The 26,749-nt window shown below is 39.7% G+C and overlaps 1 protein-coding gene across 2 annotated transcripts in view; it reads left to right on the forward strand.

Annotated features, from left to right (window-relative positions):
- Positions 1-26,749, forward strand: part of NELL1 (neural EGFL like 1) — an 847,777-nt gene that overhangs the window by 781,318 nt on the left and 39,710 nt on the right. The window contains exon 16 of one of the 2 annotated variants that reach the window (XM_059138327.1): positions 16,098-16,238. The exons of the other annotated variant lie outside the window; for it this stretch is intronic. Within the exon in view, the coding sequence (XP_058994310.1) occupies positions 16,098-16,238 (141 nt within the window). The remainder of the gene's footprint in view (positions 1-16,097; positions 16,239-26,749) is intronic. 2 annotated transcript variants of the gene reach the window in all.

A 26,749-nucleotide genomic window follows, 5' to 3' on the forward strand; every position in this document is an offset into this window, starting at 1 on the left:
CTACAATGGTGTAGTTGCTGAATAAGACAGAAGTGTACTTCTGTTCATATAAACAATCCGTGACAGTATCAGGTCTGTGGAAGGGCTCCATTCTCCATAGTCATGCAGGCACTACCATTTTTAAAAAATATTTTATTTATTTATTTGACAGAGAGAGCGATCACAAGTAGGCAGAGAGGCAGGCAGGAATGTGGTGAAGCAGGCTTCCTGCCGAGTAGAGAACTAGACATGGGGCTTGATCCCAGGACCCCGAGATCATGACCTGACCTGAAGGCAGAGGCTTTAATCCACTGAGCCACCCATGTGCCCCCTAGGCACTACCATTTTTAAGACGTGGTTTTTACAGGCTCCTGGGTGGCTCAGTGGGTTAAGCCTCTGCCTTCGACTCAAGTCACGATCTCAGGGTCCTGGGATTGAGCCCCATGTCAGGCTCTCTGCTCTGCAGGGAGCCTGCTTGCCCCTCTCTCTCTGCCTGCCACCCTGCCTACTTGTGATCTCTCTCTCTGTCAAATAAATAAATAAAATCTTTTTTAAAAAAATCATGTAGCTTTCAGGGTTTCCCTGTACAGTAGCCTCCAACGAGAAAGTGAAAATAGCATGGAGGTTCACATGAGGCATTTTTGTGGGCTTATACTGTAATTACATTTTTTCTAGCTCTAGAGCTAGAACTCAGTCACATGGGCTCGCTCATCTGCCAAGGAGGTATGCTCAGGACATACCCTTGGGTGACCAAGGAGAAGGAGAGTTGAAAGAACTAGCCTGTTTCTATCTCACAGTCCCTCTATTTCACTAATTTATCTTTTTCGTTTCCCTTAAATATTCTGAGGCATGTTGTATGATCAGTACAATCCTGGAATTCAGCAAATATTAAATAATAACAAGCTTTGTGTTTGCTATATTTTTGGTACTTTATGTTACTGATTCCACTTAATTTCATGTGACTTTCAGGGGAGAGAATCCATGTTGTTATGTGGTGTTTATTATAGACTCATAGATTCTATTCCTCAGTGTTTTACAATGTGAGAATTATCTCAAAATCCACATGAGTATCTTTAAAGATCCAGACATCACCTCTCTGTCCTAACCACCTTCTTCTTCTTTTTTTTTTTTTTTTAAGATTTTATTTATTTATTTGACAGACAGTGATCACAGGTAGGCAGGGAGAGAGAGAGAGGCAGAAATAGGCTCCCTGCTGAGCAAAGAGCCTGATGTGGGGCTTGATTCCAGGACCCTGGGATCATGGCCTGAGCCAAAGGCAGAGGCTTTAACCCACTGAGCCTCCCAGGTACCCCTGACCGGCTTCTCAATTACAAGTTAATATTAATTTTTTGTTTTATGTTTTTAATTTTTTTTAATTTTTAATTCTTTTCCAATTTTTCTTGACATTCTAATTAACATATAGTGGAATACTGGTTTCAGGAGTAGAATTTAGTGTTTCATCACTTACATATAACACCCAGGGCTCATAGTAACAAGTGCCCTCCTTAATGTCCATCATCCATTTAGCCCACCCCCCACCCACCTCTCTCCATCAACCCTCAATTTGTCCTCTCTCTTATGGTTCGCTTCCTCTCTCTCTCTTTCTTCCCCTTCCTAGATGCTCATCTGTTTTGTTTCTTAAATTCCATATATGAGTGAAATCATATGGTATTTCTCTTTCTTTGGCATAATTTGCTTAGCAAAACACACTCTAACTTCATCCACTTTATCTATTTTTTTTTTAGCAGTATATAGAGTTAAAAGTTAATATTCTGTATAACAGGAGAAATATAACAGATTTTGCTTATGAATCTTTTGTTCATTAATCCTGTAAAGTTTGGTTTTATTTTCCCAACATCTACCGATGAGACAAAAAAGATATAGAAGAATCTATACAATATATTAGTGTGTTGGTGAGCAGGAATTTGAATCATGTTTTTCTCCAAAGTCCATGTTCTGTTAACCATGGTTACTTTTTCACATTCCAGTTTGCCCTGATAGACTATAAGTACCTGGAGCACACAGATATTTTCTTTTCACCTCTGTATCACACAGTGTGATACAGCATTTCCTATATGTGTGCTCAAAAAACTTTTGTCAAGTGATGAAAGTATCAAAGTTTTTCCCATCACTCAACTGCCTCACTTCACAAATCCTTAGAAAAGATAAAATCTGGGGCACCTGGGAGGCTCAGTTGGTTAAGAGTCTGACTCTTGATTTCAGCTTAGTTCATGATCTCAGGTTGTGAGATCAAGACCCATATCAGGCTCTGCACTGGATGGAGAGCCTGCTTGAGATTCTCTCTCTCTCTCTTCCACCCTACCCCTACTCATGCATGCTATCTCTCTGTTTCTCTAAGCAAAAAAACCCACAAAAATGTAAAATCCAACTGCTTCTTGAGCCTCTACTTCCCTGTGAACTTTAATCCTTTAATATGATATGCAATACTATATCCTTGACAATAAGCTTTGAGATAAACTATTAATTTCACAAATTTCCAAATAGCACATCTGAGACAGAAGAGATCAGGTAAAGGAAGAGATTCCTCTAACTCCAGAAATAAGAATTTTGCAAGAATCTAAGGATTTGTTTGCAAATGGCTTTTAATACTAATATCATTGTACATTCCAAATAGGATTAAATGTGTCCCTTAGGACACATCCTATGGAAAACCCTCTGATAGTTACCTGGTTTTCTTTGTGATAAAAAAAAAATCTCAAGATACAAGTAGGATTGTTCATTGAAGTAGGTAGAGCTATGTGTCTTTTTGTTGCCTATTCCACCCTAAAAATCTCTGACAATTAGACCTGGAAACAAAGTATTAAATAGAAACTATATGTTGTCTTTTCAAGGTAAATAACATATAAAGGTTAAGCTAACCCCATTTTATTTAGCTTTGTGAATTGATACTGTATCTTTGTGATTTGCAAACAGTAGGAAATCTTGTCGTACTTTGAATCTCTATTTCAGCACTTTTTCATTATTTTTTTCATTCAATCCATTGTCAATCATTTTTACACACTTTTATTTCATGCCTTCATATTACTTGATAATCACTATCACTAGAAATATAAATATAAATGTAAGATGATGTCTCTCTTCTTGGGGAAATTTGGATTTGAGTGATGGACAATAAAGGGGCCTTACTGTGATAGAGCAAGACATGTGCTTAAATAGATGGGGGAATATACACTGAGCCATTATGAGAGGGAGGACATGTGAGTCTGGAGGAGTTGGAGAAAGGGATACTGACTGGAGTTTAAAGGATGCTTGTATACCTCCTCCCGTTTGTCATGAGCACTTGTATTTCAGGAATCATATCTTTGCTTCTGCATCTGCCACAGCACAGATATCCTCTTGAGCATGTCATGTTTTCAGCTTAGCAATTATTATAGAATTGAATGAATGTTACATATTTGTGTGAATCATTCTTCATTTGTCAATAACATGATTTGATAGAGTAGTGACAGATACAAGTTCTAGCTAGTTTTGAACTTGATTTTGCCATTTTGTTTCCTGTGTGACCTACGCTATAAGGTGAGTTTTAGTAGCAGACATGTGACACTGAGGATATAGAAATAAATCCTGTAGGTTCCACTTTTAAGAATACCCCATCGGGCACCTGGGTGGCTCAGTTGGTTAGGCCGCTGCCTTTGGCTTGGGTCATGATCCCAGGGTCCTGGGATTGAGCCTCATATCAGGCTCCGTACTCTGTGGGAGGCCTGATTCTCCCTCTCCCACTCTCCCTGCTCGTTTCCTGTCTCCCTGTCTCTTTCTCTCTCTGTCAAATAAATAAATAAATAAATAAATAAATAAATAAATGAAAAGAATCCCCCATCATAGGGATGCCTGGGTGGCTCGGTCAGTTAAACATTGGCCTTGGGCTCAGGTCATGATCTCAGGGTTCTGGGATCGAGTCCCACTTCTGGCTCCTTGTTCAGCCAGGAGTCTGCTTCTCCCTCATCCTGCTTGTGCTCTCTCTCAAAACAAAGAAACAAAAAAGGGGCCTGGGTAACTCAGTTGGGTAAGCATCCAACTCTTGATTTCAGCTCAGGTCATGATCTGAGGGTTGTGAGATTGAGTCCCATGTCAGGCTCCATGCTGAGTGGGGAGTCTGCTTGAGGATTGTCTCTCCCTGTCCTTTCCCTGTATCCCATCCCCCCAGGTTGCTCTCTCTCTTTCCAAGAATTCCTTATCATCTGTTGTTTCCTCTGCCATGTCTTCAGGTCTGTGCTGGATTAAACTGGGATTTAAGCAAAGCCCTAGGACTTTTTATAGGAAGGAAAAATGATATATAATTTTTGTTTGTTTCCTTTGAAATGAGTAACCCATTGTGTGATGCAGCCAAGCTTTTTGGTTTGCCAAGTGGCCTTTATACATGCAGGACAGGGAGAGGCAGAAGAAGGAAGCAAACCACTGCAGATTAGTAGGTGGCAGGCATAATACACAAAGGAATTTAACTTACAAGGCTTGTCTTAAGCAATTGCAAGATGAGTAGATCTCTTCACCCATCTGCCAGAATCTTAAAAGTTTATACAGAGGCCTTCACTGTGTTCAATTATGTATAATGTTCAGATGGTCTCAAAAACCACATTGCTCTCTCAAGGCTGTGTCCTTGAAAACAGCTCTCTCTGTGGGAACAGTGGGAAGAATGTATATTGCAAGAATTAGGGAGGGGTTGCAGAGCTTCTGATTTCTTGGGTCCAGCTCTCTGGTCACCCAGCAGTAATGTCCTCTCAATGACCTTCCCAACACAGGTTCAGTAATTCATGAGAATTCATTGAGAAAGTGTTAGATGCCATTGTGAACTTGCAGAGACCCTCTTCCCAAGGCATCTGTCTTGTTTGTTTGCCTGTGGCAAGTGTGACCGGGAGAAACAAATCTCTGAGGACCAAGGCAGCCATTACCAATTTATAATTTTTAAAGTCCCCAAAATGTCACTGTAAGGCCTTTAAGTGTTTTCCATATTTGGGTTTAATACTGCTGTAACTATGTAGAAGAAATGGCCATCTTATGAACGCAATGAAAATGTGAGCACCTCTCACATGTAGTCTGGTTGCATATAAAGTGGAAATTTTGACTTCAGTTGTAGACCTTGTAGAACAAATGTGCAGCCTTGTTATCAGGTGCTGGTATGTGAGGAGTCTTGGTTATTCCTAGTGACTTGCCAGAACCTGCTATGCACACTGCATCTCCCAGGCAAGGGACATTTCCACTACTTTTTTCATTTTCATTGCAAGCCAGGGAGGGATTCACTGGTGTCTCTGGGGCCAGTTGTAGACATATAACTGTTTGTCTTTACTCTCACAGTTCCCCATGCTGCACAGATGACTCTGTCTTGCTGAATCACAAAAGACTTTAAGAGTCTCTTTTACTATTATCCCCATTTTGGGAATAAAAATATATGTGAATTGAAAAGATTTTTGCACATGATTCACCACTCCTGCTTCTCCTAGAAATTGAACATTTGAATTGAGGGCTAGAGGAAGTATTTGAAAGATGTTCAGATAATTTATCCTCCAAACTGGTATGGTTTTGAGAAGGAAATGGGCAGCAGATGTAAACCTAGGACTTGTGATTATTGTGGTTATCTGAGAAGGTTTTGCTTGTGTATTCCCTGATTCCTCAAAATAATAACTGTGGTTCGATGGTTGTTACCTGAATACTGTCAGAAGTCTAGAAGGGACAGGATGTGTGGGTATCATGACCACCTTTCTGGGGGCTTTGGAAATCAGTGTCTGAGATAGAATCTGTTGCTTCTCCATTGCAGAAAGTTGTCTTACAGCCTTACATGAAGAAGCTATCTTTGAAAATCAGTCTTCTCATTACACCTGTTTCTCTTGGTGACCTGTATTTAAATATACTGAACTGGGGCACCTGAGTGGCTCAGTGGGTTAAAGCCTCTGCCTTCGGCTCAGGTCCTGATCCCAGGGTCCTGGGATCGAGACCCACATCAGGCTCTCTGCTCTGTGGGGAGCCTTCTTCCTCCTCTCCCTCTCTACCTGCCTCTCTGCCTACTTGTGATCTCTGTCAAATAAATAAATAAAATCTTTAAAAAAAATACTGAACTGGCTCCATAAGCTAGGGCCAGCTCTTTTGGTCTATGATACATAGCCTCAAGTTACCTCTGTATTTCAGTTTTTAAAAATTTCAGTGGTCCAAGGTATGTCTCGCAAAATATCACGTCTGTAAAATTTTAAAAATTATAATATAGCTGTTTAAAATTCATTTTCTGGGGATTTATAATACATGTACAAACAACCTGACTATAGTAGCTGAAGGTGCTCCTGGCTCCTGTGGGCTTATTACATTTAGAAACCTGAGATGTGGTTGGAGTCTGTGGAGACAGCTGAATAAGAGGACATTAAGCTCACCTTGTCCCATGGATACAGCTAAATAATACGCACATCAGCATAAATAACCCCACTAATGACCCGAGGACTGGCAGAACAAACATAACAACCAGAGATAGAGACTAGGCCACATAGAAGAAGGCAGAAATCATGCAGATACAGTTTGCATGCAGATAAGCATGCAGATACTGTCTGTGGTCCAGATGGAGCCTGGGTCTTTGAAAAGGATGAAAAACACACTGTCACACCAGGGAACCTATATAGAGAAGACACTTGGCTTTGACAGTGAGAGGGGCTGAATTTCGTGAGTTCTTAGATCAAGCAGGACTTAAAGCCTGGAATTTTAAAAATCAGCAGGCTCCACTTCAGGATAGCCCAGAAGACTTTAGCAAGCTAAGTCCCACCCTTAAAAAGATAGCAAAAAAGTCAGCAGAGTTATAGCGTAGAAGTAGCAATGGGGCAGAAGTAGCCTGTCCTAAAGAGGCAAGTGTCACAGGGAGACCCCTCCAGGAAAAAAGAAGCTGGCACATGCTATTTCTCTCCCTTGCCCTTCAGCATAAACACAGGACCATGTGCAGGAACCAGGATGGCACCAACACTCTTTCCAACTCACTATCCAACATGCTTACCCTAAGACCTGCCCCCAACACTTGGGCGGATCTGCCCTTTGCACTAAAGCTTTCCTTAGTCCCAGTACTGAAACAACCAGAAGACCAGTGCAAGCCTCACTGGTACCCCATCTCCTGACCAGCGTCTTTGGCAGGGCTTCATTTCTGGTGGCAGTGATGACAGGTTGCTTTTCACAAGCAAACCAGTGTATACCTTGTTAAAATATCCCACCAAGCCAGGGACCAAACACTGCCAATGACAGGAGAAAAGAGCATCCATGGACAACTGGACTGTAGGAAAAAGAGTCTAGGACTACAGCAAGGCACACAAAACACACACAGGAGATACCTAAAAAGCACCAAATTCTGAGGAACAAGGTACACTACACTTGAGGCACCAAAGGACCTCTTCTTCTCAAGTCCATTCCTTTCAAGACATGATGTAGATGCCTTCCCGAACACAGAGAAACAGATACAGAGAGTTAGACAAAATGAGAAGACAGAGGAATATATCCCAAATAAAATAATAGGACCAAATCACAGCAAGAGACCTAAGTGAAACAGAGATAAGTAATAAGTAGTATGCCTGATAGAGAATTTAAAAATAACGATCATAAAGATATTCTTGTACTTGAGGAAAGCATGAAGGATGTCATTAGACATTTAACAAAGAGATTTAAAAAAAAAAAACAATCAGAGATGAAGACCACAATGAATGAAATTTGGTAGTACATTTGATGGAATAAATAAACTAATGGAATCAGAAGAATGAATTAATGATCTGGAAGACAGAGAAATGGAAAGTAATCAAGCTGAACAAATGAGAGGGAAAAAATTACGCAAACTGAGAATAGCCTTAGGGAACTCAGTGACTCCATCAAGTGAAATAACTTTTGTATTACAGGGATCCAAGAAGAAGAGAGAAAGGGGGGCAGAAAATTTACTTGAAGGAATAATAGCTGAAAACTTTCCAAATCTGGGGAAGGAAACAGATATCCGTATCCAGGAGGCACAGAGATTTCCTCCCCCCCCCCAAAAAAAAAATCAGCACAAAGAGGTCCCAGTGAGACACAGTAATTAAAATGACAAAAAATAGAGATAAGGAAAAAAAATTTAAAAGCATCAAGAGAAAAGAAAAGAGTTACATACAAGGAAAATCCCATAAGGCTTTCAGCTGATTTTTCAGAGAAACTTTGCAGACCAAAAGGGAGTGGCATAATATATTCAAAGTGTTAAAAGGGAAAATCTGCAGCCAAGAATACTCTGTCCAGCAAGGTTATCAGTCAGAATAGAAGGAGAGAGAAAGAGTTTCTGAGACATACAAAAATTAAAGAAGACATCTGCAGACTGAAAGTTAGGAGATGGAGAAACATTTATCATACAAATGGATGTCAAAAGAAAGCAGAGATAGCGGTACTTCTATCAGACAAAGTAGACTTTAAAACAAAGACTGTAACAAGTGACAAAGGAGAGTGTATAATAATAAAAGGGACAATCCTACAAGAAGATAAACTATGCAAATATTTAAACAACCAACATGGGAGCATCCAAATACATAAAGCAGCTAATAAAAAACATAAAGGAAGTAATCAACAGTAGTGCAGTAATAGTAGTGGACCTTAACACCCCACTGACATTGATGGACAGATCATCCAAACAGAAAACAAACAAGTAAGGAGTGGCTTTGAATGGCAACACTGGAACAGATGGATTTAATAGATACATTCAGAATATTCCATCCTCAAACAACAGAATGCACATTCTTTTAAAGAGCACACGGAGTAGATCATATAATCTATAATAATCACATAATAGATCACAAGATAGATCCCTTTTAATGTCACAAAACAAGTCTCAACAAAGTCAAAAAGATCAAAGTCATACCATGCATCTTTTCTGACCACACTGTTATGAAACTAGAATTCAAGCATAAGAAAAAATCTGGAAAGAACACAACACTGAGATTAAACAGCATGCTACTGAAGAGTGAATGGGTCAACCAGAAAATAAAAGAAGAAATTAACAAATACCCGGAAACAAATGGAAACATAATTGTCCAGAATCTTCGAGATGCAGCAAAAGCAGTTCTGAGAGGGAAGTTTATAACATATGCCTCAAGAAGCAAGAAAAATCGGAAATAAAAAAATCTAACTTTGAACATAAAAGAGCTAGAAAAAAAGAAATGAAATCTAAAACTATCAGAAGAAAAGAAATAAAGATTAGAGTGGAAATAAACAAAAAAGAAACTAAAAAACAATATAACAAATCAATGAAACCAGGAGCTGGTTTTTTGAAAAGTTCAACAAAATTGATAAACCTCTAGCCAGATTCATCCAGAGAGAGAAAGAGAGAGAACCCACTCAGCATAATCTCTTCCAGTCCTGTCCATGTTGATACAAAAGTTGAATACTCATCCTTTCTGATGGAGGCATAATACTCCATTGTATATATGGAACACATCATCTCTATCCACTCCTCTGTTGAAGGGCATCTTGACTCTTTCCATAGTTTGGCGACTGCGGCCATTCCTTCTATGAACATTCCTTCTTTCACTACATCTGTATCTTACAGTTTCACTTACTTGTGGAGCACAAGGAATAACATGGAGGACATTGGGAGGAGAGAAGTGAGTTGGGGGAAATCAGAGGGAGAGACAAACCATGAGAGACTGTGAACGCTGAGAAACAAACAGGGTTTTGGAGGGGAGGAAGGTGGGGGTTGGTTGAGCCTAATGGTGGGTATTAAGGAGGGCACGTATTGCATGGAGCACTGGGTATGGTGCATAAACAATAAACCTTAGAACACTGAAAAAAATTAAATTAAAAAATTAAATTAAATTTTAAAAATTAAATTAAATTAAATTATAATTAAATTAAATTAATTGATATAATTTCTATTTAATTAATATAATTAAATTAAATTAATATAAAATTAAATTTTAAAATAATAATAATTAAAAAAGAGAGAGGACCCAGATAAAATCACAATGAAAAAGGAGAAATACCAACCCACTCCACAGATATATAAACAATTGTAAAATAAATAAAAGAAATGGAAAACTATATTCCAACAAATTGGACAACCTAGAAGAAATGTATAAATTCCTAGAAATGTATAATGTAACAAAACAAAACCAGGAAGAAATAGAAAATTTGAACAGACCAAATACCAGCAAAGAAATTAAATCAGTAATTTAAAAAACTGCCAAAAAACAAAAGTGTAGGACCAGATGGTTAAACAGGTGAATTCTACCAAACATTTAAAGATGAGTTAGTACCTATTCTTCTCAAATGATTTCAACAAATAGAAGAGGAAGAAAGCTGTCAAATCCATTTTGTGAGTCCAGTATCACCCTGATATGAAAACCAGATAAATTTACAACAAAATAAGAGAACTAGGGGCGCCTGGGTGGCTCAGTGGGTTAAAGCCTCTGCCTTCGGCTCGGGTCATGATCCCGGGGTCCTGGGATGAGCCCCATATCGGGCTCTCTGCTTGGCGGGGAGCCTGCTTCCTCCCCACTCTCTCTCTGCCTGCCTCTCTGCCTACTTGTGATCTCTGTCTGTCAAATAAATAAATAAAATCTTTAAAAAAAAATAAGAGAACTATAGGCCAATATCACTGATGAACAGAGATGCAAAAAATCTCAACAAAATACTAGCAAACCAAATCTAACAATACATTAAAAAGAAATCATTCATCATGATCAAGTGAGATTTATTCCTGGGATACAAGAGTGGTTCAACATTTGAAAATCAGTGTGATACATCATATCAATAAGAGGATAACTACATAATCATTTCAATAGTGGGGGGAAAAAAGCATTTGACAAAGTACAATATCCATGATACAAACCCTCAACAAAGTAGGTTTAGAGGGAACATACCTAAGTGGAATAAAGGCCTTATATGAAAAACCCACAGCAAACATCATAGTCAGTGGGACATACTGAGAGCCTTTCCCCTAAAGTGAGGATCAAGAAAAGGATTTCCACTTTTATTCAGTATGGTACTGTAAATCCCAGTGACATCAGTGAGACAACAAAAAGAAATAAAAGGCCTCCACATTAGTAAGGAAGAGGTGAAACTTTAATTGCTGATGACATCATTCTATTATGTGGAAAACCTGAAAGACTTCATGACAAAACTACTAGAACTGATGATGAATTCACTAAAGTTGCATGGTATAAAATTAGTGTGTGCAAATCTGTTGCATTCCTATATACTAATAATGAAACAGCAGAAAGAAAAATGAGGAAACAATCCCATTTACAGTTCTACCAAAAATAATAAATTGTCTAGGGATAAACTTGTCCAGACTCTACTCTGAAAACTATAAAACACTGATGAAAGAACGTGAAGATGACACAAACAAATGGAAAGGTATTTCATGCTCATGAATTGGAAGAATAAATATTGTTTAAAATGTCTGTACTACACAAAACAATCTATAGATTTAAAGCAATCCCTGCCAAAGTATCAATAGCATTTTTCACAGAACTGGAACAAACAATCCTAACATTTGTAAGGAACTACAAAAGACCACAAATAGCCAAATCAATGTTTAAAAAGAAAAACCGGTACCTGGGTGGCACAGTCAGTTAAGCGTCTGACTCTTGATTTCATCTCAGGTCATGATCTCAGGGTTGTGAAATGGAGCCCCTTGCTGGGCTCCACACTCAGTGCAGAGTCTGCTTGAGTTTTTCTCTCCTTCTCCCTCTGCTCCTCATCTCCATGCACTCTGTCTCTAAAACAAATGTCTTAAAAAAAAAAAAAGAGAGAAAATCAAAAATCACAATTCCAGACCTTGAGTTATATTACAAAACTGAAGTACTCAAAACAGCATGGTAGTGGCATAAAAACGGACACATAGATCAATGGAACAGAAGAGAAAACCCAGAAATAAACCCACAATTATATGGTCAATCAATTTTTGACAAAGGAGGTAAGAATATATAATGGGAATCTCTCTTCAACAAATGTTGCTGGGAAAACTGGACAGCTACATGGAAAAGAATGAACCCAGACAACTTTCTCACACCATACACAAAAATAAACCCAAAATGGATTAAGGACCTAAATGTGAAACTTGAAGTTATAAAAATCTTAGAAATGAGCAGAGGCAGTAATGTCTCTGACATTGACCCTAGCAACATTTTTCTAGATATGTCTCCTGAGACAAGGGGATTAAAAGCAAAAATAAGGGGCACCGGGGTGGCTCAGTGGGTTAAGCCTCTGCCTTTGGCTCAAGTGATGATCCAGGATCCTGGGATCAAGCCCCACATCAGGTTCTCTGCTCAGCAGGGAGCCTGCTTCCTTTCCTCTCTCTCTGCCTGCCTCTCTGCCTACTTGTGATCTCTGTCTGTCAAATAAATAAATACAATCTTCAAAAAAATAATAATAAATAAAAGCAAAAATATTGTGACTACTTCAAAATAAAAGTTTCTGCACAGTGAAGGAAACAATCGACGAAACTAAAAGGCAACCTATGGAATGGGAGAAGATATTTGCAAATGACATGTCCAGTAAAGAGTTAGTATCTACTATATAAGAAAGAAATGAATCAAGGGTGCCTGGGTGGCTCAGTGGGTTAAACATCTGCCTTCAGCTCAGGTAATGGTTCCAGAGTCCTGGAATCGAGCCCCACATCATGCTCCCTGCTCAGTGGGGAGTCTGCTTCTCTTTCTCCCTCTGTTGCTCCCCCTGCTTGTGTTTCTCTCTCACTCTCTGTCAAATAAATAAATAAAATCTTAAAAAAAAAGAAAACCTAAAATAACTCAACACCCAAAAAACAAATAACCTAATTAAAAAATGGGCAGAAGACATGAATAGACATTTCTCCAAAGAAGACACACGTATGATAAATGAAAGACAGACTTATGCCGAGATGCTCACATCACTCATCATCAGGGAAATGCAAATCAAAACCACAATGAAATATCACTTCACACCAGTCAGAGTGGCTAAAATCGACAACACAAGAAACACGTGTTGGAGAGGATATGGAGACAAAGGAACCCTAATGCAGAACCCTAATGTGGGAATGCAAAGTGGTGCACCCACTGGGAAGACACCATGGAGATTCCTTAAAAAGTTAGAAATAGAACTACCCTCTGATCCAGTCATCACCCTACTGTGTATTTACCCCCAAAATACAAAAGCACTAATTTGAAGGGATACATATACCCTGTGTTTATTGCAGCATTATATACCATAGTCAAATGTTAGAAATAGCCCAAGCATACTTAGATGGATGAGTGAACAAAGAAGATGTGGTGTATATATATAATGAAATATTATTCAGCCATAAAAGAATTAAATCTTGCTATATGCAATGACACGGATGGAGCTAGAGAATATAATGCTAAGCAAAATAAGTCAGTCAGAGAAAGACAAATACCATATGATCTCGCTCGTGTAGAATTTAAGAAGCATAACAGATGAGCAAGCAAAAAAATAGATAAACCAAGAAACAGATTCTTAACTATAGAAAATAAACTGATGGTTATTAGTGGGGTTGTGGGGGGGATGGGTTAAACAGGTGATAGGGATTAAATAGTGTACTTATCCTGATGAGCATGGAGTCATGTATAGAATTGTTGAATCACTCTATTGTACACATGAAATTAATATAATGTTGTATGTTAACTGCACTGGAATTAAAATTAAAACCTTAAAAAAATAAAAAATTAATAAGAAAAAGTAAGGGATGCTCTCTGTCAAAGAATTATATGGGCTGAATGATAATAAGTCATAAAGGACAAAACCGCAATGACATACCACTTTACATCAGTTAGAAGGTCTAAAATTAACAAGACAGGGAAGAACAAATGTTGGTGAGGATGTGGAGAAAGTGGGCCCCTCTTACACTGTTGGTGGGAATGCAGCCTGGTACAGTCACTTTGGAAAACAGTATGGAGGTTCCTTGAGACATTAAAAATAGAGCTACCCGGGGCACCTGGGTGGCTCAGTGGGTTAAGCTGCTGCCTTCGGCTCAGGTCATGATCTCAGGGTCCTGGGATCGAGTCTCGCATCGGGTTCTCTGCTCAGCGGGGAGCCTGTTTCTCTCTCTCTCTCTGCCTGCCTCTCCATCTACTTGTGATTTCTCTCTGTCAAATAAATACATAAAATCTTGCAAAAAAAAAAAAAAATTGAGCTACCCTATGACCCAGCAATTGTAACACTAGGTATTTACCCCCAAGATACAGATGTAGTGAAAAGAAGGGGCACTTATACCCCAATGTTCATAGCAGCAATGTCCAACACAGCCAACCTGTGGAAGGAACCAAGATGCCTTTCAACAGATGAATGGTTAAAGAAGATGTGATCCATATATACAATGGAATATTATTCAGCCATCAGAAAGGATGAATACCTACCATTTGCATCAACATAGGTGGAACTGGAAGGGATTATGCTAAGTGCATTTAGTCAAGCAGAGGAGGACAATTATCATATGGTTTCACTCTTATGTGGAACATAAGACCATAGAGGAAGGAAGGGAAATCTGAATGGGAAGAAATCAGGGAGGGAGACAAACCATGAGAGAGTCTGGACTCTGGGAAAAAAACTGAGTGTTAAGAAGGGAGGGGGGTTAGAGCGAAGGGTCACCATGTGATGGGTATTAAGGAGGGCACGTGATATGATGCACCCTGCATATTATATGCAACGAGTGAATTGTTGAACACTACATGGAAAACTAATGATGTAATATGTTGTCTAATTGAACATAAGAAAAAAATTATAAATAAAGGAAGAAGATGGCAGTTGGCAGAAAAGAAAAAGAAAGAAGCAGGAACAAGAAAAAGGAAAGAAAAAAAAAAAAAGGCTGGATTTGCCCAGTATAAAGAGCTACACTTTTTCTCTCCTTACTTGGCTGGAATGCCACAAGACGAGACTGACAGGTTGCAGACTACATTCACAGCCCTGTTGCACACCTTAGGACATGTCAAGGTAATAGAACAACTGGTAGCTGATTGCCCCTGAGCCAATGCCCACAGCAGGGCACTGCTGAAAAAGACTCCAAAATGTGTTTTATTCATTATGTGTTATATCCCAATATTAATTAGATTTCTATTTGTAGAAGACTGGCATAGTTCAGCTATTTCCAGGAGACCTAGTAAAAGATTTCTAGCCAACAATGGCTGTATTCCAAGAAAAAATTACATGGAGAGATTCTATAAGAATGAGCTGACCCTGGCATAACAATTGACAGCTTGTCTTTCTGCAGTGGTGTCAACTCCAGCTCAGAGGCAAGCCTTTGGGCTAGAGAATCTGTACATGATCTAGGCATTTGCTTATAAGTCAGATCCTAGAGCAAACAAAGCCCAGTATATGTCCTTTCATCAGGAACGACTGAAGAGGGGATTAAGGAGGGCACGTGTGGTGATGAGCACTGGGTGTTATATGCAACTAATGAATCACTGAACACTGCAGCAGAAACTAAGAGGTACTATAAGCTGGCTAACAACAACAACATAATAATAATAAAAAGGAAGGACTGAAGAATGAGGATCTCTGATTGACTATCATAAACCAAGTCCTTAAGCTTTGAAAGAATTAGAACAGTAATTCCCCACATATGCTCCCCAAAATAGTCTCACAGGACTAATCCATCCCTTAGCCAAATAAATTTGGGAAACAGTGCATATTATTTTTCTCCTCCCTAAGTTTTGCAGGAGTTATGAATAGGATAAGTCTCTTTGATAGGACAATATAAAAAAATCAGTTCAACACTATTAAACCCAGAGTTCTCTAAGCTTATTTGTTCATAGACTTTTCAGAGAACAGCAAATAATATCTGGAATTACTGTTTTAGACACAGGGAATCTGAGAAAAGCCATATATACTCAATACCAAAAGTGTGCCAAACATCCTCAGTTTACTTTTTGGTTATGCAGAAGCCAACAACATTTGTAGGTAGGATGCCTTCATGACCGTCAGCTCTCATTTATTATTCAGTATATGAGAACCCATCCCTGGCTTTCCATTTGTTTGGATTCTGGAAAAAAATGGGATTTGGTTCTTCCTGTAACTTTCATTTTAGGTACCTAACCACTTTTAACTGATCTATTGACATGAGCATGTTTTAGGTGTTTACTGAAAGGTTAGTGTCAAAAGAAATTAATGTCCTGGTGGGCTTGTGTTTTTCTCTGAGGCAGATATTGATGAATGCACAGAGGGAATCATTGAGTGCCACAACCATTCCCGCTGCGTTAACCTGCCAGGGTGGTACCACTGTGAGTGCAGAAGCGGTTTCCATGACGATGGGACCTATTCACTGTCCGGGGAGTCCTGTGTTGGTAAGCAGCTTTTAGCCATGCCCTCCATCCTTCTGGCCCTTTGCAGGAGGGGCAGTCTGCTTTGGTACTCTCTTCAGCTTCCAGTGTTAAGATATGACCCCTCACTGGCTAAACTCATCAGTTTTCAAATTTCCTCCCTCAACAATTCAGGGATTAGGCCAGGGATTATGCAGTGTGGGGTTTTAGGGTTTCTATATGGAAACTGGGGCAGTTAGAGTATTAAAGCCTGGGTCTGTGTGCTGTGGCTTTTGGTTCTTTTGAAGTAAAATCATGGTGGCTGGCTGAAATTTTTAACAGTTTGAGAAACAGAAGTGGGAGGAGAAGAAGAGATACTGGTCGACTGAGAAAGTTGAGGTTAAATCCCAGCTCTTGTACTGAAAAAGGCACTGCATCTCTCTGAGTCTTTGTCAGTGAAAGGGTAAAATTGGACTATATGTGTTGCTAGGATTAAATGGGTATATGTGTTACTAGGATTAAATGGGATGCCACACATTTAAAGACTGTAAGCTTTACATTGTTGTGCAAGCATAATACAGCTGCATTAACCTTATTACTGTTATTACCACCATCATCCTTACAAAATCTCCTTTAATCGCTGTTCTGCTTGAGGTTCTGTTAAATGATGAACAGAGGAAACTAGCACATGGAGTTCTTTTACCTTCAAGACCCTACAACTTTCATGATATCCAAACAACTGATCAAAACTGTCATTGTTTCCATGAGAACCTTGGCCAATCCACTTACATCATGTCCTTTGAACTCAACTAAATTTTTCATGCAGATTTGGATAGACCTACAGGACAAGGCTTCTGACCTTGGGGTCAGACTGCTGAATTAGAAAATGGGAATGTGATTTTGAAAATTCATTGTCTCTGCTCATTGCAAATATATATATATGTGTGTATATATATATATATATATATAATATATTATATTATATTAATAGTATATATGTATAATAGATAATAGATATAATATAATAACTATATTATATATATACTATACTATATACTATACTACATATAATGGATATTATATAATATCTATATATAATAGATAATATATTATCTATTATATATATTATAGATATATAATTTATTTATTTAGAAAGTTTCTATTGAGAGCCACCTAGTGTTTTTCCAACTTCTTTCCTGAGGTTATTTTAAAGTAAAGACGAATCAGGGAACACTGGGCACACAGCATGAGCTCTCTACCACAGTTTGACGCTCCTGTTGAGAGGTAGGCAGTATTGTTGGTTAAAGCATGGATCCTGGAGCTAAACTCCTTGCTGTCAAATTTCAGCTCTTTCATTTCCAAATAGGTTCCCTGTGGCAAGATCTTATCTAGTTCATACCTCAGTTATCTCATCTGTGAAATGGAAATGTGGCTATCTAGGTCCTATGAGCACTGTGAGAATTAACTGAATTGACACCTGTTAAATGTTCAGTAAATGTAAGTTACCATTATCTTCAGTGTTCCTGCATATTCAGCACTCTGCCCCAGGCTCTATCCGTGTTGTTTTTTTTATTCTTTTTTGTCTATTTTATTTTATTTTAATTTATTTATTATTATTATTATTAACATATTATTTGTTTCAGGGGTACAGGTCTGTGATTCATCAGTCTTACACAATACACAGTGCTCACCATAACGCATACCCTTCCCAATGTTTAATTTATTTTAGAGAGAGAGAGAGTGCGGGGCCATGAGAGAGAGAGCTGGGGCCATGGCGGGGTGGAATGGGATAGGGCAGGGCAGAGGGAGAAAATGTCAAGCAGACTGAGTTTAGAGCCCAACTTGGGGCTGGATCTCATGACCCTGAGATCATAACCTGAACTGAAATCAAGAGTCAGCTGCTTAACTGACTGAGCCACCCAGTTTCTCCTTTTTTACTCTTTGAATAACAATTTGTGTCCTTAGGGACAGGTTTATAGTTATCCTGGGTCTTCAGGTACTTCCTTGACATCTGGCCAAGAAGTTCTGCATGTGTGCAACTCAGTGTAAATAGAAGTTATGTGATTAGGAATAGATAGAGTGGCAGTTGTGACTGAGCAATGGAGATAGAATATTGGCCTTATGTGCTATTATACATTTTGGCACTAAAAATAAAAATCTCCTTTTTAAACACTGTATTTGACCTCATTAAATGGGTGACTCTTAGCCTTTTATTGCATAAAGGACCTTAAAGATTACCTAGTTAAAACAGTTCATAACTCCCTGGATCTGCCATGGTCTTGGCACACTAAAATGCCTTTGCTGGTGCTGTCCTCTCTGGCTGGAATGGAACAGAGAACTCTGCAAAGATGACCCTATCTTTTCCTTGATCGCCTTGATTCACATGGAAATTTCTGTTCTTTTTCCCAATTTTGGCTCCTGTTCCATCGGGCTCCCATGAGGCATTTTTGGGTGTTTTCATTGGAGTTATCACTCCTGCCCTCTGCTAACTTCACTTTTCTCATGATGTATGTTTCTCTGGTTTATACCATAGAAACTTCTACCACTGTACAGTTTATTTGCTCTCCTAATAGACGGTGAGTGTGAAATGGACTTTATTCTTCTGTCTCTCCAGTAAGACGCTTTGGTAGTTGGTGTTCAGCCAATGAGAAAAATGCAACCACTTCATGTGCCTGATAAAGAAGTTTAGTCTTAGAAATGGTGATACCTTGTTCCCACCCACCTAGTTGGTTTGATACAAGTTGAGACTCAGCCTTCAGTCAAGGGTGACTCTACATCCCAGATACCAGGTGTGGTTCCAGTTTAGGCCTGGTGTTCTTTTTTTTTTTTTAAAGATTTTATTTATTTATTTGACAGAGAGAGATCACAGGTAGGTAGAGATGCTGGCAGAGAGAGAGAGAGAGAGAGAGAGGGAAGCAGGCTCCCTGCTGAGCAGAGAGCCCGATGTGGGACTCGATCCCAGGACCCTAAGATCATGACCTGAGCCGAAGGCAGCGGCTTAACCCACTGAGCCACCCAGGCGCCCCTAGGCCTGGTGTTCTGATGTAATTGTCCAAAGCACCCTGTCACTCTCATAAATGTCCCCATTGGGATGACAAATGTCATGGTCCTCTCACCCGTAGATTTTTCTCTGCCATGCTGGGGTGGTCTGCCCTCCCTGAGGAAGCACTTTCTTCTTCTATGAACTGATCCCTGGTCTGCACAGGAAAACTACAGTAAAGTAGGTTCCTTGGCAAGGCAACAGAGTTGTTTTTATCAGTGGCATTTTTGGTTAGGGTAATTGTTAATCTGAATGCCCCTTCATTTCCACAGTTTTAGAAATATCTTTGTGAATGGGTCTTAATAAGAATAGAAATTTGGTCATTCTTCTGTTTTTCCTTGGTAGTCAAGAACACTCTTAGTTCAGAGTATTTCATGGTGCAACGGATACATATGTTAATCGTGTCATTTTCTTACTACAACTTTCTAATGCCTTCCTGTTGAATATAAAACGAAATCCTAACTTCATGTGACCTTCAAGGCTTTCCAGTGATACTGCATCTACCTACTTCTTAGACTTCACTCCTATAGATGTTAACCTTTTTAATTTTTTCACGCCTTGAATATGACAATGAACATTTTGGAGCTTTTGCCTTTGCTGCTCTGTCTAGGATACTCAAGACCTGTCTTGTTACAATATATCATTCTCAGCTCAAATGCCACTCTCTGACCATTTTATCTGAAGTAATCCTTTCCTGGTGACTTCATTATATCACTCTCTTTTATAACTTTTGAGGCATTTTAAAATTCTTAATTGACTGGTTGTATCCATGTGTGTAATTGTCAAAGGTGCAGGTTGAGGACCGAGACCTCGTTTATATTTTGCCATGGTACCTCCAGCCCCTCAAGCAATGTGGGCACAAGTGAGGCATTTAATGCATATATGTCAATGTCTGAAGAACTAGATAATCAAAACTGTATCAGGTCAGATTTATCTTCTTTTTGGTTTTATGTGACTAGTTGTGTGCCTGATGATTATAACATAAGGTGTTAAATATCACAAAATCACATGAGTCTTTATCTCAGGGGAAAAAAAATATTGAGTACAGTCATCACACCAGCCTTGTGTGGTTTTCTGAGAATATGTGTATGAACTAGAGAAGATCTTTGTGCTTGAGGGATTTGTGACCTCAAATATTCTGAATCATAAAAATGCACCTTCGTGGCACTGAAAACCATCATATCAGAATGAGCCCTAAATAACATCACCTACTGATGCTTACATATGAAGAAATAGCATCTAAGAGAATCTTTAAAACCTTTTAAAAGTTATTTTAGCAACATATACTCAGCTATGCTTTTTCCTAGAATAATAGTGGGAATGGCATATATCAGAATCCAAAATGTGGCAGCTGAGGACAATTGATGTCACTCTATGCCAGTTTCTGTTAGATGGGAATAATAACACCTGCTCCATTGACGTCATCAATTACTGTAAGCATCGAATGTTGCTGATGTCCTTAAAAAAATCGCACACACGCAAGTTTTACTATTTCATGAGAAAAATGTTTAAGATTAGCCTCCTACTCCTAAAAAAGATCATATTATTGAAAAGCACTAGTATTAGGTAGAGAAGATCATATTAGGATTGGTATGCGGTAGAGACAGAATCGGCATCACTTAGAAGTTTAACAGGCTGAGTGTCTGTCTATCTGTTTCTTTCTCATATGCTTGTATGTTTTTTATAATTCCAGAGGAGATGTGCACACAGAAATCTGCCAGCTGGTATTTGCAGACGGGATGACGGTGATTACCTACAGTTGTTACCATGGGGTGCAGGGAATTCTGGGCTTTGATGCCATAGTTTGAGTCAGTGATTCTCAGTTGTAACATAGAAGTTTTGAGCAGTCGCCTTTTTTGTCTAGACATAGTTATCTGGATCATCTAGAAATGAGAACTAATGTATAATTAGCAATGGCATATGTCAAGAGCAGGATTTTACATACTTTGAAAAGGAGATTCAGACTCCCTTGACCTCCCTCTGTCTCCATGATCTTGCTCCTGCAAATGAGAATTTATTTTGCTCTGCTCTGTCTTGTACCGTGCTTGGATCCACAATCCTGCCCGAATCATGCGTCCACTCTTCTCAAACCCTGGACTCTTTTTCCTCTACTTCTTTAATTGTATGCTTTCCCCTGACCATCCCTCTGTCCCCATGTCCACATGTCAAAATCCTGATAAAGTCCTGCTTCCTAAACCAGTGATTCTTTTTCTTTTTCTTTTCTTTTTTTTTTTTTTAAGATTTTATTTATTTGAGGGCGAGACCAAGAATGCAAGTGAGCTAGAGAGGCAGAAGGAGGGGGAGAAACAGACTTAGCACAGAGCAGGGAACCTGAACCTGGGATCACAACCTGAGTCAAAGGCAGACACTTAACTGACTGAGCCACCCAGGTGCCCCTAAATCATTGATTGTGAAACCTGATTCACAGGAGATTCACCTAAGTAGCTTTTGGAAAATACTTAGGATGGGCCAGCCCACCCTGGAGATTTGGACTCATTGGACCTCTTGTGGGACTTAGGGGTCATTGTTTTAAAAAAAAAAAAAAAAAAGTCTCCAAATGATTAGAAAGAATATTGAATTATCATAGAAAACCACTGTCATAGATTTTTCCAATAAATATAATAATAATAATAAAACCCTCCCTTTTATGTGTCCCTGTAGCTAAGTATTCACATCTCTCTTAGGAACTTGCTAAATCAGGCTTGTCTTCTTCATTCGTCCTTTATAGCCTGCCATCCAGTCGAGGTGTTTGGATTTCCTTTTTAGATTTGCACTGAATAAAATTGTATTGGTCATACACTTGTTGTTATTGCACAAATTTTCAAATCCCAGTAAAACTCACTTTGTCGAGGCAGGCCCCTTGAAGGCTCACGTACAGCTGTTCTTTTTTTTTTTTTTTTTTTTTTTTTTTTTTTTTTTTAAAGATTTTATTAATTTATTTGACAGAGAGAAAGCTCACAAGTAGGCGGAGAGTCAGGCAGAGAGAGAGGAGGAAACAGGCTCCCGCTGAGCAAAGAGCCCGATGCGGGGCTCGATCCCAGGACACTGAGATCATGACCTGAGCCGAAGGCAGAGGCTTAATCCACTGAGCCACCCAGGCGCCCCCGTACAGCTGTTCTTATATAACGTGGCCCCTGGGCCTCCATTGCTGCTGCCTCCGCAGGACCTGGTTCTGCGAGGCGGGTCCCCAGACCCCACCGGAAACAATCCAACACGGACTTACTTCTCCCAACAGCTGCTGCAACTGTCCTCAACTTGCAAAGCCACATCAAACAGCCAAAAAAGGTTCGGTTGGAATCTCCTGGGAAGATTTCACTTTTAACTGGTTGATCGATCAGGATGGATTGAAATGGCCTAAGAATAGTGTGGGTTCTGCTATCCCTGCTCAGTGCTTGGTTCTCGTAGGAGTGGCAATAAAAAGGGCTAGGACCTAGAGATGCTCCCAGAGGGGTAAGAATTACGAAGGATTAGCAGGTAACAGTGTGATACTGTGGGGGGAGGAAGGCAGATTTGAAGTATATGTAGGCCCGGAATTGGATCCCAAGTTGGCCACTTTCTACCTTGAGGGGCCTTTGGCCAGATATTTAACCACTCTAAGCCTTCGTTCCCTTAGCATACAATGATTAAAATAATACCTGCTGGTGGAATTTTTTGTAATGTAAGTGTTCTCATTTGCAAATATCCTGGCAAGTAGTAGATAAATAATAATCAACATTTAACCTCACTTCCCCTCGAATCCCTCACCTGTCAAATGAAGACAGCCACAGTAATACTAATAAGAGCTAACATTTATTGAGAGCTTACTTGGTGCCAGACACTGCTCTAAGCAATTTACAGAAGTGCCATCCTTATAAATTGCTGTGGAGTAATTGCAAGGATTAAATAAGCCAACATGGGGGAAAAAGCGTTCGGCACTTGTGTTCTAAGTGCTCAGTAGCTGTTAGCCGTTATCGTGAACCCAACTCCCACACCTTGTGCCACACCCCGGGCCGGGGAGTTTCAAACGTCACCCAGATCAGTTCTCCCAACTGCCCCGGGAGGGAAGGCCTCTCCCTGTGACTGTGGTGAAAACGAGGAAAATAAGGTCCCAGGATGAAGACAGCTTGTCCCAGATGCCGCAGCTGAGAAACGGCATGCAGGGAGCGTAATGCAGGTCTGTTTGATCCCCAAGCTGCTGCTTTTAATATGTTAGTACTGCAGGGCTTTCTGGAGAGGAGAAGGCCAGCTAGGAGCCCCTGGTTGACGGAGGTGTTTTAAGCAGGGCAGCTGGCAGTCAAGGAGACACGGCAAACAGAGAATGAGTGAGACCCAGGTCGACAGTTGTTACATTCCATCTGAATCGAGAGCGCTGGCAATTTATTTTATCCAGTGGACTCACTGTCTTGTGTCTTGGTGTTTAAGTCGTGGGTCACTCAGTGGATTTTCTCTCTTTGCAAGCAGTAAAGAGCCCATCCACTCAACCCTGTACAGAAAGTATTTTCAGTTAGACAGCATTAGTCAATGAGGTCTCACTGACTGCAAAAATTGTTATTTGTTCCTGAAGAACTTCAGAAACTGTAGGTTTGGTTTTCAGCCAAGAAATAGACTCTATTATTGAAGAGTCTTCCCAAAGGCAGATGCCACCTGGCCATGGTGCTGTTTAAATTGCTTTATGCTTCTAGCTAGAAACAGGGTGAAGTATATAGGAATGTGGTTTGGGGACTCCGAGGACCTCAGCAGCATGGCACACAATGACACATGTCACTAATAGGGTTTGGGTGGACCGACCAGTCACAGACAGCACCTGGGTGTGGAATGGATATGAAAGAGGATCGGTAGGGGCAGGACACAGAATGGGCAGGTGAAGACCATTTGCCAGCCTCTCACAGATGGGATCTTCTGGGTCCCTGAAAATGGCCTTATTTTACAGTGGACAGTAACACACAGTTGGAAGTGTTAGATCAGGTGAGAAGTCAGTCCCATCAGACCCTCAGGAAGCTTCCTGCCCCGCTTTCAAGTCCAGCCACATGTAAGACTGGAGCTGATCAGCACATAAGGTAAATTGAATATATTCTGGGGACTTCTCAGGGAAGGCGAAAATCATCTCCTCAGTTTGGATGATAAATACTTCTCAATATGATGTCAGAATAGAATTCATTTCACCAGACTCAGGTATGAACCCAAGGCTCATTGGTCACCCTCCCCCTGTCCACACTGACACAACAGACCTCCATACTCTTCTCCACTTTAGTTTGGAGCTAAAACCAGACAGTTCAGGGAATTACTCTCACAGCGTCTCTAACTAACTATGGGGTCTATTCTGGCCCTGTGTAGAATCTTTTCAGTAACAGTGTTCAAACATCTTCCTAATGGCACCTTCAGCTGGCAAGAAGATCAAACCATTACAAGCTCCTGCTTTGAGCAGCTGCTTAGTGGACTGGGGAGCAGGAGGACCTCAGTGCTTGTCCACAGGAGGATTATACAGGCGAAAAGGAAGAGGAAGAAAATTAGAAAGCTGTTTAACCAATCAAGCACAAAAACCCTCTATATAATGTTGTTACAAGTTTTCAATCCATCCAAATTAGCCTGCCACCGTCTTAGCACAAAGATGGGAGGTGTGGAGGACGCAGAGACTCCTCCTGGTTATAGGGACTCTTCTTGCTACATCTCACAGGGACTTGAAAACAAGTTGAAGATAAAAATCAACATACATGAAGCAACCAATACCATTCTGAAACAGGTTATAATTAACTGCAAAATTATGTGGTCAACACTATAAAATGGGTAATTAGGGAAGAGAGGGATCAGAGAGAGTCGAGGAACCGTCCTTCCAACCACGCGGGGATAATTACACTTGAGGGGTTGGGGAGGTTGGGTGTATTATTAGTAGCTAACTTGATTACTTCATGTTCTAGGCAATATTCTAAGAGTTTTATGTTTCCGAACTCCCTTCATCCTCAAAACAATTCCTGTCAGGTAACTATAATCTCTGCTTATTAGACACACTGAGGCACACAGAGATGTTCAACAAATTATTCATGGTCACACAGCTGTTTATTGGTAGAGTTTTTTTTCCAGAAAGCATGAACATCTTTTCTAAAAATCGTGTACATGTATTAATATTTCTGTTAAGCAACAAAATACTGCTTTGTGGCCTGCTAAAGTCTTGCTGTGGGAACAGTCATGTAAGAGCCATATTTTTATTTTTTTATCAAATATTTTTATTTATCAAATGCCAACTGTGTGCCGCTTGACCTTCAAAACCCTTTTTCAAGTAGGTAGCAAATGAGGAGAAGTAAGCATGGCCACCTGTGAAATGGCCCGTGTTCTTTCTACTCTCCTATTCGCCTCAGTTAGTTGCATATTAATTGAAGATAGCTTATTACAGGATTACATTAAGTGATGACTATTCAGATAATCATGTCATTTTCTCCTTCATTGTATGCTCAGAGAAACATCAAGTCCCTGATGTTTACATCTAGTTTGTTTTACATGTGTGTACAGAAGAAACTAAGATTTAACTTCCCACCAGTGTAGTCTAGGGATTATCACATATCTCAACAAAAGACAAGGATCTGGGGAGTGGCCATCTGAGAAGTCAACCTGAGCACATCAACAGGCTCCTCTGCTGAGAGGTGGCCCCAGGGCTCTGGGAACTGCTAAACAATGTCCAGTTGTAGTCAAGAATCAGAATCTCCTCAGTGAAAATGGGTGGCATACTCAGAGCTGTAGCAGCATACATGAAAAAGCTGACTCAAACTCTTTTCAGCAGCTGAGGCCTGTGCTGTTTGCTATATACTGTCTCCCACTGCATTGAATTAAGAAAGCATGATTGTGCTTTGTAGGCCCTATATTTTTTTATGTGGGTCTTGGTTTTATCTGGCATAGAGAGAAAAATAATGAAGTCACTTGGACTAAATGAAGCTTTTCTTCCCCCACACAGTTGGTGTCAGTGGTTAAAACCCAACTGGGGCAGGACTTCAAGTAGAACATTTAGCAAAGTCTAGATCTAGACATGTTGGGATATTTTCCAAAGAAGCATTCTATTAGTAAATATATTTTGGAAATTCTAAATGAAATATAATTTACCTGGTTTTATTAACTGCAGGACTTGTCAGAGCCTTTGCTATACATTATTAGTGTCCTGAATTTATTTGGCCTTAAAACCTTTTTTTTTTTTTTAACCTAAAAACCTTGTGTTTTTGGCACCCTGTAGAATACATTACCTGAAAACTCAAGGATGAAAATAGCCTACTCTAGGAATTTCTAGAAAATCTCATTTATTCAATATTGTTGAATAATGAGCTGCTCAAAAGAGGGCATTTTTCAAGTACTCCAACAAAAGGTTATTGAGCACACTGCTTGTCCTTTAAGTACCTCTAATTTTTAGACTATTATTGAATTTTGTTGCAAAGAATGTGACTTTTTGTCTATGACTTGCTTTTCTACTGTGGTCTTTAAAAATGCAAATCATTCAACTCTACTGTCCTCTAATCGAGTGATCTCCTTGAGGCTTATTGGAGTATTGCTGGTTTGT

This window comes from Mustela lutreola, chromosome 1 (genome assembly GCF_030435805.1).
Source record: "Mustela lutreola isolate mMusLut2 chromosome 1, mMusLut2.pri, whole genome shotgun sequence".
Taxonomy (NCBI): Eukaryota; Metazoa; Chordata; class Mammalia; order Carnivora; family Mustelidae; genus Mustela; species Mustela lutreola.